Here is an 18481-nt window from a genome sequence, read left to right as displayed (position 1 = left end):
TTGCGAGCCTGGCCCTTGCTGATATATCATTTACTGATAATTTTTGATAATCTATCAATGAAATATTTTATGCTGTGAATAATATCCTATCCTACATTTATGTGGATATTTCAAAATATCACTTTGATTTCATGATACTTTAACATTGGATAAAATCCTGTATTGCGTTTGTATTTCCCTTCAAGTCTTACTAAGTTATATCTTTACCCTTGAATTATTTTTTTTTTAAATTATTTTCAAATATAAACACACATTGAAATTTGATACGGTCTGACACCTGTTCTAATGTGCATTGTTAATGCATGCATGTTTATTTGAAAAGATTCTATCTGTCAGACAGATTTTTACAATTTTTACCTCTGACCGACTATTACAAGGATATATTATAGGCCTGAAAGAAGACTATGTTGATGTAGTTCTTAAGGTTGAATTTTCATTGCGTATAAACTGATCACCTTGACCTCGACATTCTTATCGACTTTCTTCTATTATTAAACAATTCTATGTAATTGCTGTATTGCAACTTCCATTCCGCAATTGAGAAAATGTCAGTTAATTCATTTCTTGTTATGTAATGCACATGTTGAAAATGACACCTTGATATTATTTATAGATGTTTTTTCACATCAACTTGTATTCTCCTCAAATATTCTGTAATATCTTCCATAAGTGATTTATATTCCTCTGAAGGAAACCCTTTGTAGTATACCATAAGTGACCAACTTGAACTTCAACAAACTGTAGGACATTATTATTTATTTATGTTGATGACATGATTATACACTTGCTATAATTTCTTTCCGCTTATTTTTTATACACTTAAAAAACACAATTACTGATAAAGGTTGAAGGTTTATATATAATTATCTAATAGAAGATCTTTAACCTTTAATTTTTTTCTAATAATGTATTTTGAAATGTATCTTGGGTAGATGCAAAGCTTCCATTTAAAAAGATGTAATTGGGTTGAACGGATCAATAAATTTGTTTACAGTACAAAACAATATAAAAATCATTTATAAACACTTTCCTTCTTTTATTGATTTTCTGTTATAGCTCATGGTCACTTCATGGATATATTTGTGCCGACCCATTTTTTAGCTAAAGTGCAGTATCTATGTAATATGATTCAATGTTGACCTTGAATCTATATTTAGCAAGTAGAAATAATCTCATTTATATAAAAACACGGAGATTCAAAATTGACCTTGAATCTTTATTTAGCAGAAATTTATCTTATTTATAAAAACACACAGAGACTCCCAACACAATATGTTAGTGATAATGAAATATTTGTACAGTCGATAAGTGTAAAACAACAAACCCAGATAGTTGTTTACGTGACTTCATGAATTCAGGAACTATTTGTCTGTTTATTTGTCTTAATTTTGGGTTGAAACTGTTGGGAATAATATATTCAACCATTGTAAGCTACCTTATAAACAAATATTTTCAGATTTCAATACAAAAGTTTAATCATTTATCAACTTAATTTGACAATTAAACCATTTAAAAAGAAATGATTAAGTTAGTGCTATTCCTCTATATAGAACTGAGTGTTATGAGATCTGTTGTGATGATTGATTGGTTGTTGGTGTTTAGCGCTGGGTTGCGTTCAATATTGTAGCGGCTACGTAGTGCTACGTAGATTTTGACTATTTACTCATTTCTTTGTTAAATAAATACATAGGTTCTCTCATCTATATCATGCCACTCAAACAACTTTGGTTAATAAATTTATAAGGAAATAGTGACAAATGTCTACACATTCTAACAAAAAGGAATAGCACACTAACTCTTGCCAACATTTACTAAATAAGGAGATTGCCTCTGATTTTAATCAAAATTATAGAATTTCTTATATCAGTGCTATTACTGACTGCTGTAATTGATCCACCCTGGATAAATAGTACTTCAATATTGGTATCAACTCTAGTTTAGTTCTTTAAGGAATGGTGTCTGTCATCATTAATGATTTAGATAAGCCCCTGAAAAGATCTAAAACAGCACAAGTTTTATTAAGAATTAAGTTTTGCTCTTTCTTGTGATTTCCAAATGTCTTTGACATATATCCTAAATATGAACATATTCAACAAAATATTAGATATATCTCAAAGAGTTCAGGAGACCCATTGATAGTCTGCTCTTTGGTCGGGTTGTTGTCTCTTTAGCACATTACCCTTTTTTTTCTCAATTTTATTTGAAAACATATATTACTTTGATGCTGTTGAAAAAAAGGCTTTTCAAATTTATCCTTTCTTCGCTTCTAAAAGAGATTTTGACCATTGTCCTTTATTTGTACATAATTGGTCCATTGGATTATGGAATTATAACGGAACAGATGTTTCTCTTCCTTTATCCAAAGAAATTGACATTTCCCTCCACAACCTCAAGAGGCAGATTTTTGTAGGTTTTCTGACAAATAATATCTCATCTCTACTCAAGCATGGGCCTGGCCTAAGGGGTTATAATGCAGTCACTTGTTTGTCAACTATTCTGGTTGCACTTTTCTCAGGAAATACATACTATAACGATTTCATAATGTGGTCAGTAGCTTGACAAAGATGAGCTGTGAGACATGTACACATTTGATGATCTGCCAAGCAACCACTTCTTGTTTTCTAATGCTTTGAATGTTTCAATTTGTTAAATGAAAACAAATATTTTCATAAATACTTGTCTCAGGAACTTTAAACTGAATAACTTCATATCTAGTCAGCAGCTTCACATGAATTATGAGTTGTAATGTGAGTGCTTTCCCAATTTTTAAGACTGATTCTTTTTGTTTTCCAATACTTTGAATTATAATTCAGGTGTGATTAGCACAACAAATAAAAAAAAATGTTGGTTATCCTTTTGAGGTATATGTTACAGTTAACATGTAAAAGTATCATCTGATTTACCATAACTGAGCTTTGTGAATATATACTTTTCCTTGATACATGACACATCCATATATTTGAATAATCTAGTACATGCTATTGTAAATATAGAATAACCATACATTGTCTCGAAATATCAATGTTATTTGTACAAGGCTAAGAAACAGGTAGAAAGCGAGGCTGTGCCGAGCATTTCTAGCTGTTTCGAGCCGAGTACAAATAACTTTTATATTTAGAGACAATGTATGGTTATTCTTTATATACTGCAACTCTTATAACTGTTCTAAATGAAGTATTTAGGGTAAAAAACATCATTTCTTAATTTTGAGCGGAAGACGTCAAATTTCCGCGAACCTGTATGTTTTATTGACGTCATAAATAAAACTCTACGGAAACGCATTGTCAACGTCATAAAAAAGGTGATATACGGTCAGTGACTGTATATCACATATGAATATACGGTCAATGCAATTTGACTGCTCAAATAGCACAGTTGCAGTATATAACATGTTAACACAAAGTTTACAGGACTGTATCATGAAGCAGTAAAATGATTAACATCTACTTTCACTTTCATTTCTGATTGTTATTTGAAATAAAAAAAAGTTGACTTCTGAAGTTTGAATAAGAACACACAAGTAATGAATGAACAAATATTTGCGGTTAGATAATATATGTAATTAACAGAATATGTAATAAATGTTCTTCCAATACTGTCGAAGATGAGGCTCATTTTCTATTTGATTGTAACAAATTTGAGGATGATAGAAATTGTATGTTAGCTAGTATTGCACAATATAATTCTTATTTTAATCATATGAACAGTCAAAGCAAAATTATCTGGTTATTTAGTGTAGAAAATGTTGAGTTACTTAAAATAATATGTAATTTTATATACAAACATCTTCCTTAGTGAAGATTAGTTAAAGGAAATCTATGTGTGTATATACATTTGATTGGACATAGAAAATTATATTCATCTGAATATCACAAACATACTAGCCGATTAAAAAAAAAAATAATTGTTAAGATATATTATTTATTCAAATGTTCTCTTATATCCTTGAGGCATCGTCCCCTGGTATCAACTGCATTCAAGTTACCTATGATGCTTCCTTGTTTGCTTTTGATACAGGTAGGAAAGAGACATTTACATACATTTAACATGCCTATGGCCCATAAGGTATCGTCCCCTGGTGTCAGCTGCCTTTAGGAAACCATAATGCTTTCCTATTTGCTGCTGACACAGGATGAGTCATGGACATGTTTAATTTCTACTTTCTTTTTGGCTAATTATTATATATTTAATTGATCCAACTTTTTGTGTACTATACATATGTGGATATCTATTTTTCTTTTTTTTTTTTTTCTTTTTGGGCTGCTTGTTTGTTATCTATATCAACCACACTTGTAATAAAATGCATTAGTATTAAAAAAAACCAACATATTATAGATTCTTTATCTACGTATTCTTTAAGAACTTAAATAGTTCTCGTTTAACTTTTTTTTTTTTTTTTATCTCATTGTTTGTATTGTATTATAAAAAAATTATTGATGTTGTCCCTTTGGGGCCCATAATTGGAAATAAAAATATCTTATCTTATCTTATCTTATGTATGATTATGTCATTTACTGCATAACAGGATGATCATGTGACTAAAAAATGACTGTGAACACAGTTTGCCCCAGAAGTCACATTTCCAATTGGTGTTCGCTTTATTTTCTCACGTGACAGAGATATAAATGTGTGTTTACCAAGTAAATTGGAATATAGGTTGACTATAGTTCTGATCCTAGTTAGACTTTGAAAACACTGTATGGACATGAATGGCATCATATTAATAAAATATGTTCAGCTGATGGAAGATTAGTGTTACTGGTATTATTGATATTTTGAGTCTAATTATAATTACTGCTGAACTATTCCTGCATTGTCAAAAGAAATTGTTTCTCATAGGTGGCACCATAAGTTCAAATAATAAACCATTATATTTATAATAAAGATATCTATGTGTAAGTGCATTTTTATGCCCCCTCCATGGCGGAGGGGGCATCAAGTTTTACCATTGTTCATCTGTACCTCCATCAGTATGTCTCCGTATGTCTGTCTGTACGTCCCAAAATTGGTTTCCGTTCTCTAACTTTAGTTTGCCTTAACCAAATGCTATGAAACTTGTACTCAATGCTTATTACCACAAAATACAGATCAAGTAAAAAATTTGGGAACGGTCATTTTTACTTTCTTAAGTTATGTCCCTTTATAAATTTATATGATATGCAAGCAGGGGCATCATCTGTGTCCCATGGACACATTCCCCATTTCTTTTTACTAAAATCACAATTTTATTCTAGCTCCACTTCAAAAGTGGGGCTGAGTAGCAATCAGCTGTGTTTGTCTGTTAGTGTATTTATTTGTTGCTCTTTATCAAACACAGAAGCAATATAACCCTTACAGTCCCAAAGTGAAAATTTATTCTAACTTAAGTGCAATCAATCTCAAAACCTACATTTTCACCATATAATTTAAAAATACATTGTACCTTTTAAATGATTTAGTTGTGATATAGTACATAAATATTGTTTTGAATAATGTATTTATATGACCACGAACTGTTTTTGGTATACTGTGGATTCATTTATTTTCGTGGGTACCAATTTTTATACGCCCGTCGTCTTTTAGACGGGACGTATTATGGTATACCGTTGTCCGTCCGTCCGTCGTCCACACTTCGGACAATAACTAAAAATACTTTCATCAATTTCCATGAAACTTTAGTGAATTGTTTATATCTATTGACGTAAGCTCCCTTTCGTTTTTTTTTAAATTTCAGATTTTAAGTTTTGGATTTATGGGGCTTTATTCATAAAAAAAGGGGGGATTTTCAACACTTCGGACAATAACTCAAAAAGGCTTTCACCAATGTCCATGAAACTTTGGTGAATTGTTTGTATCTATTGATGTAAGCTCCCTTTCAATTTTTGTAAATTTCAGATTTTAAGTTTTGGATTTATGGGGCTTATTCATAAAAAAAAAAAGGGTGATTTTCAACACTTCAGACAATAACTCAAAAAGGCTTTCACCAATGTCCATGAAACTTTGGTAAATTGTTTATATCTATTGATGTAAGCTCCCTTTCAATTTTTATAAATTTCAGATTTTACATTTCCGTGTTATGAATTTTTATGCTTAAAAAAGGGGGGATTTTCCAATTTTGGGACAATAACTAACTTTTTCACAAAATTTTATGCAACTTTGATAAATTGTTTATATCTATTGACATAAGCTCCCTTTCCATTTTTTATTATTTTACGTTTTCTTAAGTAATGAATTTTTATACTTAAAAAAAGGTGATTTTATGAAACTTTGGTGAATATATTAATGTAACATCCCTTTTGATTTGTATATATATTTCTAGTTGATCATATAAATTCATTTAAAGCATAAAAGACAAGTTAAAAGAGCAACGGGCGTATCATGCGCTAAAGAGCAGCCCTTTATTGTGGTTTAAGGAAAACTTGCATATTCGTGGATATTTAATTTCGTGGTTTTGACAAAGTATGCCTATATTCCTTTAGAAAATTTGCAATTCATTGAATATTTAAATTTGTGGTTTCCCGGTACCCACGAAATCCACGAAAATTGGTATCCAACGAATAATAATGAATCCACAGTAAACTATATATTTTATGACCTATTTGTTTATGACCTAAGTCATTGACATTTTCCTCTATTTGTCTTCAGGAGAGTTGGTCTGCTGTATGGGGTAGCTTTTCTTCACTTAAAAAGTAATTTAGTATAAGAGTCAGATAAAAATGGATTTAATTTAAATATTCATGTATCATACAAAAGACTTTTTTTTTTGGTTTATCTGCTAATTATTTATTGGTCATATTGATAAAGGATAGTCATTGATTTAAACCATGACTAACTAAAATGAATGAAACCATTGAGATATGTACTTTACTGATTTAAAGATATATATGTTTTACAAGGGCATGCATAATTAAACTACTTATTGGTCAAGGTTAAGGTTAAGAAAATGCTGCGTAGTGTTTTTTGGATTTATATTTTTTAGTTCTTTTCTTTTTGCTTGTACACACTAAGAATTTGTAGATTTTATTTTAAAAGAACAATACTTTGAATCATTAATGTATGAAACAGTTCTATATCATTACTTTTTCAAGACTTTAAAATAAAATCTTTATGTCTAAAATTGGAGCTTTACATCATGTGGTTAACATGGCAATGAGTATGACTATATAAAATGTTAAAGGTATGATAAGTTCTATTCATATGCTTATATTTGCTCCCACTGTGACTTTATTCTGAAGAACAGCAATACATTTGCTGTTTCTTTGTTTTGTGTTTTGTCAGATGCTGGGATTTGGTTTTGTGAATCCAAATCCGATCTTTCTAATTATATTACAATTGTTTTATAAGATGCTGTTTCAGAGGCCTATGGATAAGAATATCCAAAGTTTATTTCTAGTAATAACATATCTTTGGAACATGCCTCTTTGTCTTTATAGCAATTATTTCACCTAATAAGAAATACGTCATGCCTTTAATGTCTTGAGTAACCTTAGCCAGAATGATAAATATGGTAAGATAACGGAAAAAAATATTGGACATTTAATGGAACAAATCAGGTTCAATTACACAAAATCTCTCTAAAGTATTAAATCATATACATTGTACTATTTTCGTCATGAAGACACTGAGGTTAAGAAAAGTAGTGTTATGAACTTTTATTTATATCCTGGTTTATTTAGTGATCCCATGGTCAATGACGGTAACAGATTCATTAAATCTCTTTTCTATTATTAAAAAGAGATCATATGTTGGGGATAGTAAATAATACAGCAACACTAATTACCAAAAGACGTTGGGGGGGGGGGGGAATAGCATTCTTCAGCAATAGGCATGTCTATAGAATAACTCTCACCTCCTAAGTGTAATAAAAGTTTGAATAATTCAAAGATACTATCAGATATCTGCTATCAACATAGAATTCACCCAATGTAAATTGACATTAGACAAACACTGACTAGACTCTACTTGTACACATTGTGATCATTTTCTCTATGATCCTCTATGGACACATAATTATGTGATGTGTTTACAGAGCTTTAATTATAGAATCTTAGCATTCCTATACATGTATGTGTTTTATTTCTTCGTCTCACCTACAAAAAAATGAAACAAATTCAAAATCATGTAGCATTAATTTAGTGTGAATTGCTTTTAAAATATTTCAAATTGTACTAAAAGAAGACACAACGTACAGTTGTAGATGGCATGTGTTTCTGTTTTAAATAATCCAATTCACCATTACCTTTTTTTTTTAATTTTCTGTTATTTAGTTGAGTGTGAGATCATAGCATTAAAGCAATAATAACCCTATTCGGCCAACCCATACCTCCTCATCCAAATAAAACGAGGTCATTATTTCAGCTTCAGATCATGTAAACATGTACCAATTTTCAGAATATCTTAGCTTCTTGTTTTGTTTCTGCTGATACCTGCAATTGATAACTTGCTTCTTTTCAGCTTCTCCAAAATAAATTTCACTGCAATTGATGTAACAAATTAAAAAACTACTTTTGAATTCCTGTATTTAGCTGATAAGCTTTACAGAAAATTGATTTAAAGGCAGATCGGTAGGTGTATGGCACAAGCTTTAATATATTGAATTAAACACTTCAAAACTGAATAAAACTAATCCACCAAATGACCAAAGGAAATGGAGACCAACAACTCAACTACAGGTCACTGAATGGCATTTAACAATGAGCAACATTTTATACTGTAAAGTAAGCTTTAAAAGGGCCAGTCAATTAGTGAATCATGGATTATATAAACAGGAAAATGTCCAAAAAAGACAAATATACATCAAACAGACAGCGACAATATGTCACCATGGAGCCTATTGTTTATATAGAAATCTTCATGACAGTTCATTAAGTGAAATGACCTTGTATGTGCCAAGTAACAAAATATTGTCTGATGGTGTCCTTGCCCTCCTCTGGTGGCCTGAGATAACCTTTCCTAATAAACATCTATATCTTATAAGTACTTCATTATAAAGTTATATATTTGTCAAGCTTGTTTTCCGAACAAACACTTTAGATAATGTTCACACTACTCATATTTACTTTTGACAATTTGTTTGTGTGTCTAAAGATTATCTTTTACTTTCATTGTTGAACGTTCAAAATTTTCAAGGTTTATATATTTTTTTTAAATCCAACCTCATTTTACTAAATCATTGATCTTTATTTGAAATTTAGGTCTAGGGCATTAATACAGCTTTTTATCACCAAGTAAGGTTAAATCAATGCCCCATTCATAAATGGCATTGCTTCATGAGAAATTGTTGGTCCATGTTAGGATGCAGAAAAAGACATAATTTATAATAATGAAAGTTTAAATTTCTGGTTCAGTATACAGAAATTGATAAGTTAATAATCTTATCAATTGATAAAGGAGTAGGTTCAGTAAGACCCCTTTTTGGCCCCAAAATATAGCAGTTTTAGAAAATGTAATCTTTAAGCTATATTTTGGAAAGTAAAAGGCTTCTGCTACATAAGTATGAGCCGTTTTTGACAATACAATGCACAAATATCGCGTTCTAGCATCATTAAGTCATGCTAAATTACTGAAATCTTCAAAATTTTACCATTTTGGTTAATTTTTAGACGGTTTCTGTCTAAAATGAAAGTGGCCGCATTCGTGTTCATTCATAATATTGAAATGAAAGTTGTATTTGATGAAAATACAAAACATATATAAAGGTTGGGGATGAACACGGATGCGGCCACTTTCATTTTTTACAAAAACCATCTGAAAAGTGACGTTTTTTGGCATATTTGATAGATTTTTCATATTTAAGCTTGATTCAGAGCATTTTTAATGACTAAATCAGTTAAAATCTGTCACATACACTAATCGAATCAATTGAAATAGATACTTAAGTGTTTAAAAAGTGTCCAAAAACTTTCGTTAGATGAACCTGAAATTTGAGGCCAAAATCGGCCCTTACCGGACCTACTCCTTTAAATATCATGTCTTTCTTCCTAATGCATGGGGCTGATATAGAAGATTTCCTTGATTTTAGGGAAACCTTGGTGAATAAGCGACAAATAAGGAAAAAGTTATTTCTTTTATGTTTGATGAAGGCTTGTTAACTTCCTGTATAACTAATGAAATAGGTTATATCATATAATTTATCATATTGATATAACTTCTTTTTTAACATTTTTTTACTTTCTGATCAATTGGACCAATTTCCACGATTTCTCCTCTTACTTCTCATTTCTTGTTTTTCCTCGACCCAACTGAGTTGGTTATCCTTTTTTCTGTCATACATTTTTAATACATAGAACATGAAAAAGGTTTAATTTGTGATCATATATATTTTGTAATAGAATGTAGTTATTTATAGACAATATAGTAAAGACTGTATGATCCCCTTTCAACTTTTTTTTTTCATTTTTGTCCTTGAATGTCTCTTTTATGTTAACTCCACATCTCCTTTTATTGATCATGATTTTATGGTCAATCTTTATGTAATGTGATTTAAATTGTAATAAGATTAAGTATAAGTAAATGGTCTTATGTTGTATAAATGATTAAATAGGATTTACTGAAAGTTCATGCTTTATGTGCATGATATTTTTACTAATGCCCTGGTGACTTTTATAGAAAAAAAGACATGCTTTACAATAGTAAGGTGTAAATGTCCAATGGTGGGAAAAGATCTGTTAACAATTGTGACAAATTATGGTATCAAGATTAAATAGGATTGGAAAGTTTACTTAGGTGGACAATCACCTAACATTTTATCATTATGTCCAAATGAATGTTTTCATATACTTAATTTTGGCTTTTTTTTTACCTGTGCATTACTAATGTACCAGGTAGTTAAAAGACTTTAGTTCAATTTTTTTTCATCTTTTTTTTACACTACAGTATGATTTTAGTTGTATCTTGAAGAAACAGAAAGCTGCAAATAAGAAAGTAAAGGGCTTATAACATTTGAGCAGGGCAGATCTAGCCATTTTTTAAAGGAGGTTCCCAGCCCAAGGAAACAACCCCCTTCTGGATCCACCACTGCATTTACTTAGGTTAACCAAAGGTAGCAGGCATAAAAGGTGTTCAATGAGTACATGCTGATGTTACATGCATACTGTCTTAATAATAATATATTACATCTGAGATCTGCTATATCCACAAAGTTTCAAAGTCATGTCAAAAGTATCTATATCTTTGAATAATGATGCTGACACAAAGGGTAATTGGGATTATCTATAAGAAAATTTACCCTGTATATGGAGATACAGTGTAGAAAACATAACTTGTCACTACCAGTTGAAAATTGTAATGTCTAGCTAGGGCTGTCATTTGGGGTTTTTTGAATTTTAAAAAAAATATATATATATAACATACAAATTTGGAAGGTAAAAAGGGTCCATTCCTGAACGAGAATACCTGCAATTAAAGTTTATAAGTGTGACTTTCTACATTTGTTTGAGAAGATAAATCCCAGACAATAACATCTGTATCTAATATATGCATGTAACCTTTAAATGTTAAATCTTGATCAGTGAATAGTTAGCATGCCATTGGTATAGGCAAGCTTGTTCACTACCTTGTACTGTTTGACAGTATTGATGTACCCATTATACATAGAAAAGTGGGAGAAAGAACATGTTATAGTTGCATAAAAAGGTAAAAATCAGTCAAGGTTCTCACAGGTATAAAGAATGAAAACAGCATGGATACATGTAAGATTGTCTGACTTTTTTTCTGTCAATGACGTTTACAAGTAAAAAAGGACCTAGAAGTAAAGTTAGTATAAAAGTACATGATATAATCAAATGATTTATTAGCTTCCATTTGTTTTAATGTCTGTATAATAAACATGTTTAGACTATTAAAGGTTGACATTGAAAGCACGCCCATGTAGCACTATTTGTTCACTCTTCCAGGTATGGTACAAAATAAAACTTGATACGATACCATTGAAGATAGGTTATTTTTAAAGAAAAACAAAAAACATAAAGCTGAATTTGAATCATTGTAAAAAGGGCAAGGGGAATAAGATAAAATTGTGTTTGCTTAATGCTTAATGCTAATCTTAAGGTCTGTTTTTTTTTTTATTTGGGGGAGGGGGTGTAATTTTTATGCAATTGATTTGAACCTGTGTTTGAATTTTGAAATAAGACGTATATGATTCTTTCTAGTTTACCTGATCAAATAGTCTCTTGATATTTGCTATTTATTCATACATACTAAGGATTTGCTATTTATTCATACATTCTAAGGATTTTCTATTTATTCATACATACTAAGGATTTGCTATTTTAAAGGCATTTTTTTAAATTACATAGACAGCAATAAAAACTTCCTTTAAGTCGTTTATACACCATTTCCTCCAGTGATGAAATCAGATTTAAATACTATAAATGTAGTTTTATAATATGGTACTGTTACAAGACATATATATATTAAAGATTCCTATATTTAGATAACTTTTAATTTATGTACTTAGTGTACTGATCCACTTACTGACCAGTGGCCAGCAGACAAAAGTTTGACCTTCTGTCTACCATTCATCAGTGGTCACTTGATCACCTCACCTGGTCACATTCATTCTAGCCAGGATTTACTTATTAATCGCCTGACCACTGACCATACTATATATATAATCATATATTGAGATGGGATGTTAGCTTTACAAAGTACTTGTTAGTCATCAAATGGTTCCAAGAACTACTTGTGCATTTAGTCTTTTACATAATTCTCTTTGATTCTAAGGATTTGACGAGGAATTAATAAGTATTATCATCAATGATAAGTGAAAAACAAAGACGGCAATCAATATTTCCAAATATCAAGGTTATAGTGTGTATTGGGTTTCAAGACTGCAATAGCTTATATTGTAGTTCAGTTGGCACTAAAGGCTGCCAATACAAGTTTTTGTCCCCCCCCCTTTTTTTTTTGCAACATGGTGTCTCTAATATAAAAAGTACTGGGCATCTGTGTTCTCTCACTTGTACCATATTTTTTTGGTTTGATATTCTTCAATTTGTATCAAAAGATATATTAGAAATGTCTGATAGTTTCAAAAGGTGTATGCAGATCAATCATTTTCAAAGTTATGCACCTTGAAAGTATAAATTGTATTTCATTTCTTGTATGATTTTTATGAAATTTAAATAAAGGGTTTATATTAGTACTGTTTTGGAAGTGTTTGGGAATCCATGTTATCAACTTTTTTGGCAGGATTAGTGTTCCTTTAAAATCTCATTCATGATATGGTTCATCTGACCTTAACCTTATTTTCATTGATCATTGATAAAATTAAGTTTCTAATAAATTACTGTAAAGACCTTGAACATATAGACTTTCAACTAAAAATTGGAGCATAATCAGTTAACTTTGTTTGGTCCATGACTTGTAAATGGTAACTCCATGAGAGTTATTATAAAATGCTTGGCAGAGGGGGACAATCATCTTGTGGATGAAATAAGCAAAAATACTCCTAAATCCTGAATTAATCATTTAGATTTAATTTAAATTATGAAGCTAAAAAATCTGCTATTATTTTCAATTTCATGAGGTCTGCAGGTTTTTCCAACACTATTATTTTGCTTAAATGGTTAATACATGGTTCTATCCTCTGTCTTTACAGCAAGGAAATCAGATGATTCAAATATGTTCTTAAAACAATTTCTTGGAGTTTTCCCGAACCTGTAAGCAATTGGAAAGGATATTATATTTAAATGTATTAAAAACCAATCATCATTCATGTGTTTAAGGACTACGTGATGTTGATCCACGACCATATTTGAAATAAAACATGAATGAAAATTAAATAAATGTTTTGGCTTATTTCCAGGTTAGTTCTTATCTGTAATTATATTTTATTTGGCGTAAAAAGGTGTTTGTGTCATAACATAAGACACAAATTTAGCATATGATTGAAGTTTAATTTATGTTTACCTAACAGAAAATTTGGTATGTAAGACTCAGAGGAGATATGACATATTAATTTAATGTCCAGGAAAGAAATTTTAGAGTGAATGAGCTGCTTTAATTATCGTCACACGATCAAAGGCATGCAAAATATTTTCGCTCTTGCTCTAGTACAATTATTTTATGCTTAAAATTTGCTAATCAGAACAACTTCAATAAATCTTCTTAATTTCGTGTTATCATTATTGTTCCTTACTGTTCAAAGGGGGTGGTAAAGGGGGGGTACTTGCACGAAAAAAACGTGAAATAAGACATAATTTCACGTTGAACGTGAAATAATTTCTGTAATGAACGTTGCACGAAAAATAAATACTTTTATGTGAACCTTTCTTGTCTGTCTTCTTGTATATATTAACTCTTTGTTTTACTTGATATTCCCTAGTAGTATACACATTTATGATATAATTGGTTTACGGCTTTTAAAAAAGTATTTCTTGACGATCCCTGCCAATTTTATTTGAAAAATACCGAGCACGCAAAATAAGACTTTGAAAATCACGATGCACGTAAAATTAAATAAGCAGAACACGTTGAACGAGGCACCTGTCTTGCACGACTGAAAGTCAAATAAAAAAGTAAAAACACGATGAACGTGAAATAAAAAACGGCGATCACGTTGCACGAAAATAACCCTTTACCACCCTCTTCAAAGAGTCTTTAGTCTTTTACAATAGCAGATGTTTGAAATGCTTTTTCAGTAATTTTTTTGATAAAACTTGTATTTCAAACTCAAATTAAACTGGATGATACTAGATCTAATGTTGTAGGCATATTCTGTTTCAAAAGCATTTATCATGATGATGCCTCATGATTGTTGTAGAGGAAACCAATCAAACTTCTTGAATGCATATGTCAGACATTGCAGCTCAACCTCTGAGTATATTGACAGATCATTATTGAAAACATAAATTATTATAAAATATATATTTTCAGCTGTAAAGCCAAATCTTGAAAAGTATGTCTTCATGAAAGTTATTGAAGATACTGATGGTGTCTTGGTAGAAGAAGAAACATTGGATACTGGGTAAATTATAATTACACCTGGGTTTGCCCTTATATTTTTCTGCATTGATGTTAATTCTAACATTAAGTAATTTCACATACATTTAAATTTATTTTTGTCACATATTGAAAAGACTTTATAAGTTTTAGGGAGAAAAAAAATCAAAATAAATGAATGCCTTATTGAATAAAAGAATATGGAGCTACACTTCTCACAGAATTTTTAAGGCTTTTTCTTAAAAGTTTTGTCTACATTGCCTTAAAGATGGATGTTAGGGAAACATACAAACAACTGCCTCCAGTAAAAGTTATTTGCTCATTAATAAGTGAAGTGCAACAATAAGAAACCCACATGAACATGTATTTACCACATGTTTAAATTATGTATTATTATACCCCACGCAACGGGTTGCGGAGGGTATAATGTTTTTGACCTGTCCGTCCGTTGTCCGTCAGTACGTCCGTCAGTCCGTCAGTCCTGTATCTTGTCATCGCAACTCTCCTCAAACCACACAATAGAATTTCGTGAAACCTTTTCAGATAATAAGGACATACTATGTAGTTGTGCATATTGACAGGAAATTGCAATTCAATTTTTTTTCTAGGAGTTACGCCCCTTTGAACTTATTTACTTTAATGTACTACTGCAACAGTTTGTCATCACAACTCCTCTCAAACCACACAACAGAATTTCACGAAACCTTTTCAGATAATAAGGACATACTATGTAGTTGTGCATATCGACGGGAAATTGCGATTCAATTTTTTTTCTAGGAGTTACGCCCCTTTGAACTTATTTACTTTAATGTACTACTGCAACAGTTTGTCATCGCAACTCCTCTCAAACCACACAACAGAATTTCACGAAACCTTTTCAGATAATAAGGACATACTATGTAGTTGTGCATATCGACGGGAAATTGCGATTCAATTTTTTTTCTAGGAGTTACGCCCCTTTGAACTTATTTACTTTAATGTACTACTGCAACAGTTTGTCATCGCAACTCCTCTCAAACCACACAACAGAATTTCACGAAACCTTTTCAGATAATAAGGACATACTATGTAGTTGTGCATATCGACGGGAAATTGCGATGCAATTTTTATTCTAGGAGTTATGCCCCTTTGAACTTATTAACTTTAATGTACTACTGCAACAGTTTGTCATCGCAACTCCTCTCAAACCACACAACAGAATTTCACGAAACCTTTTCAGATAATAAGGACATACTATGTAGTTGTGCATATCGACGGGAAATTGCGATTCAATTTTTTTTCTAGGAGTTACGCCCCTTTGAACTTATTTACTTTAATGTACTACTGCAACAGTTTGTTATCGCAACTCCTCTCAAACCACACAACAGAATTTCACGAAACCTTTTCAGATAATAAGGACATACTATGTAGATGTGCATATCAACAGGAAATTACGATTCAATTTTTTATGCCCCACCTACGATAGTAGAGGGGCATTATGTTTTCTGGTCTGTGCGTCCGTCCGTCCGTCTGTCCCACTTCAGGTTAAAGTTTTTGGTAAAGGTAGTTTTTGATGAAGCTGAAGTCAAATCAACTTGAAACTTAGTACATATGTTCCTTATGATATGATCTTTCTAATTTTAAAGACAAATTAAACTTTTGACCCCAATTTCACGGCCCACTGAACATAGATGTACAATTTGGAAATTAGTATGGCGTTCATTATCACTGGACTAGTATATATTTGTTTAGGGGCCAGCTGAAGGACGCCTCCGGGTGCGGGAATTTCTCGCTACATTGAAGACCTGTTGGTGACCCTCTGCTGTTGTTTTTTATTTGGTCGGGTTGTTGTCTCTTTGACACATTCCCCATTTCCATTCTCAATTTTATAGAAAATGAAAGTGCGAGTTTGAGGTTAAAGTTTTTGGTCAAGGTAGTTTTTGATGAAGTTGAAGTCCAATCAACTTGAAACTTAGTACAAATGTTACCTATGATATGATCTTTCTAATTTTAATGCCTAATTATATTTTTAACCCATTTTCACGGTCCATTGAGCATGGGAAATGATAGTGCGAGTGGGGCATCCGTGTACTTTGGACACATTCTTGTTTTGTAGGAGTTATGCCCCTTTGAACTTATTTGCTTCAATGTACTTCTGCAACAGTTTGTCATCTCAACTCCTCTGAAAACACACAACAGAATTTCATGAAATTTTGTAGATAATAAGGACATACTATGTAGATGTGTATATTGACAGGAAATTATTATTTAGTATTTTTTCTTATACAATTTTTTTTTCTTATACTTATTTAATTTCTCCAATGACAATGTGGGGACGTGGGGTATGTGAGCGTGCTCACTAAGGTTCTTTAATGAATTATGTAACTGTTGTAATTACTTGAATGATAAAAACATTTGTCAAGGATATAAATAAAGAAAATACATGTGTACTTTTTCAGTCATTTGACCAAAAACATTACTTCTGAAATAATGCAATTATTAGCCTTTTAGTTCAAAAACAAAGCACTATACATTCAGAATTTTAAAAAGTCCAAAATGGAGATCTAGAGTCAGTCTAACAGAAAATCTTTAAGTTAAGTACGACTAAGATTGATCATAAGTCATGACCAAATCAGTATATTTACAATCTATCTTGGTCGTAAGTTTCTTTTGTGAAACTGACTCCTGGAATGCAGTAAATTCCAAATGTTTACAATATTTATATGTATTTTTATGCCCCACCTACGATAGTTGTCTGTTTGTCCGTCCACTCGTCCCGCTTCGTGTTAAAGTTTTTGGAAAAGGTAGTTTTTGATGGAGTTGAAGTCCAATCAATTTGAAACCTAGTACACATGTTCCCTATGATATGATCTTTCTAATATTAATGCTAAGTTTTTACCCCAATTTCACAGTCCACTGAACATATTGCTGTAATTAATTTAGATAGATATAAGTGATTATCTTATTATTATTATTTTTCAGGGAAGAAATAGTAGATTTACAGAAAGGAGACCAGCATATCATGCGATATAAACCAATAGCATCTCTCGTATCATCTGGTGCTGTGACGTTAATATGATTATATTATTTTGATTGTTAAAATAAAACATCCCGCTGCAAATGTTTGCACCTGTCCTAAGTCAGGAATCTGATGTACAGTTGTTGTCCTCTGTTTATGTAGTTCATTCATGTTTCTCGTTTCTCGTTTTTATATAGATTAGATCGTTGGTTTAAACATTTGAATGGTTTAACACTAGTAATTTTTGGGGCAGCTATATATTTTGCTGTTCGGTGGAGCCAAGGCTCCTTGTTGAAGGCCGTACCTTGACCTATAATGGTTTACTTTTATAGATTGTTACTTGGATGGAAAGTTGTCTCATTGGCACTCATACCACATCTTCCTATATTTATTCAATATAGAAGGTTGTACATTGTTCACCTATCATGGTTACATAACACTGAAACTCAGTCCATCCATCAGTCAACATTTTGTACAATAACTCTGCTTTAACCAATTTTCTTGAATTCAATAAAAAAAATATGTACACATCAGCATTACATCATTCAAAGCACAATAAAA

The 18481-nt window shown here is 31.2% G+C and overlaps 1 protein-coding gene across 1 annotated transcript in view; it reads left to right on the top strand.

Moving 5' to 3' along the window:
- LOC143071288 (DNA replication complex GINS protein SLD5-like) overlaps window positions 1-18053 on the top strand; it is a 46101-nt gene extending 28048 nt beyond the window's left edge. Inside the window, exons 6-7 of the mRNA XM_076245509.1 lie at window positions 14857-14947; window positions 17884-18053. Coding sequence (XP_076101624.1) covers window positions 14857-14947; window positions 17884-17980 — 188 coding nt within the window. The 3' untranslated portion in view covers window positions 17981-18053. The remainder of the gene's footprint in view (window positions 1-14856; window positions 14948-17883) is intronic.
- Window positions 18054-18481: the final 428 nt, after the last annotated feature.

Source organism: Mytilus galloprovincialis, chromosome 4 (assembly GCF_965363235.1).
Source record: "Mytilus galloprovincialis chromosome 4, xbMytGall1.hap1.1, whole genome shotgun sequence".
Classification (NCBI taxonomy): domain Eukaryota; kingdom Metazoa; phylum Mollusca; class Bivalvia; order Mytilida; family Mytilidae; genus Mytilus; species Mytilus galloprovincialis.
Note: the sequence above shows the minus strand (reverse complement) of the source record. Positions and strands in the feature narration are given on the sequence as shown.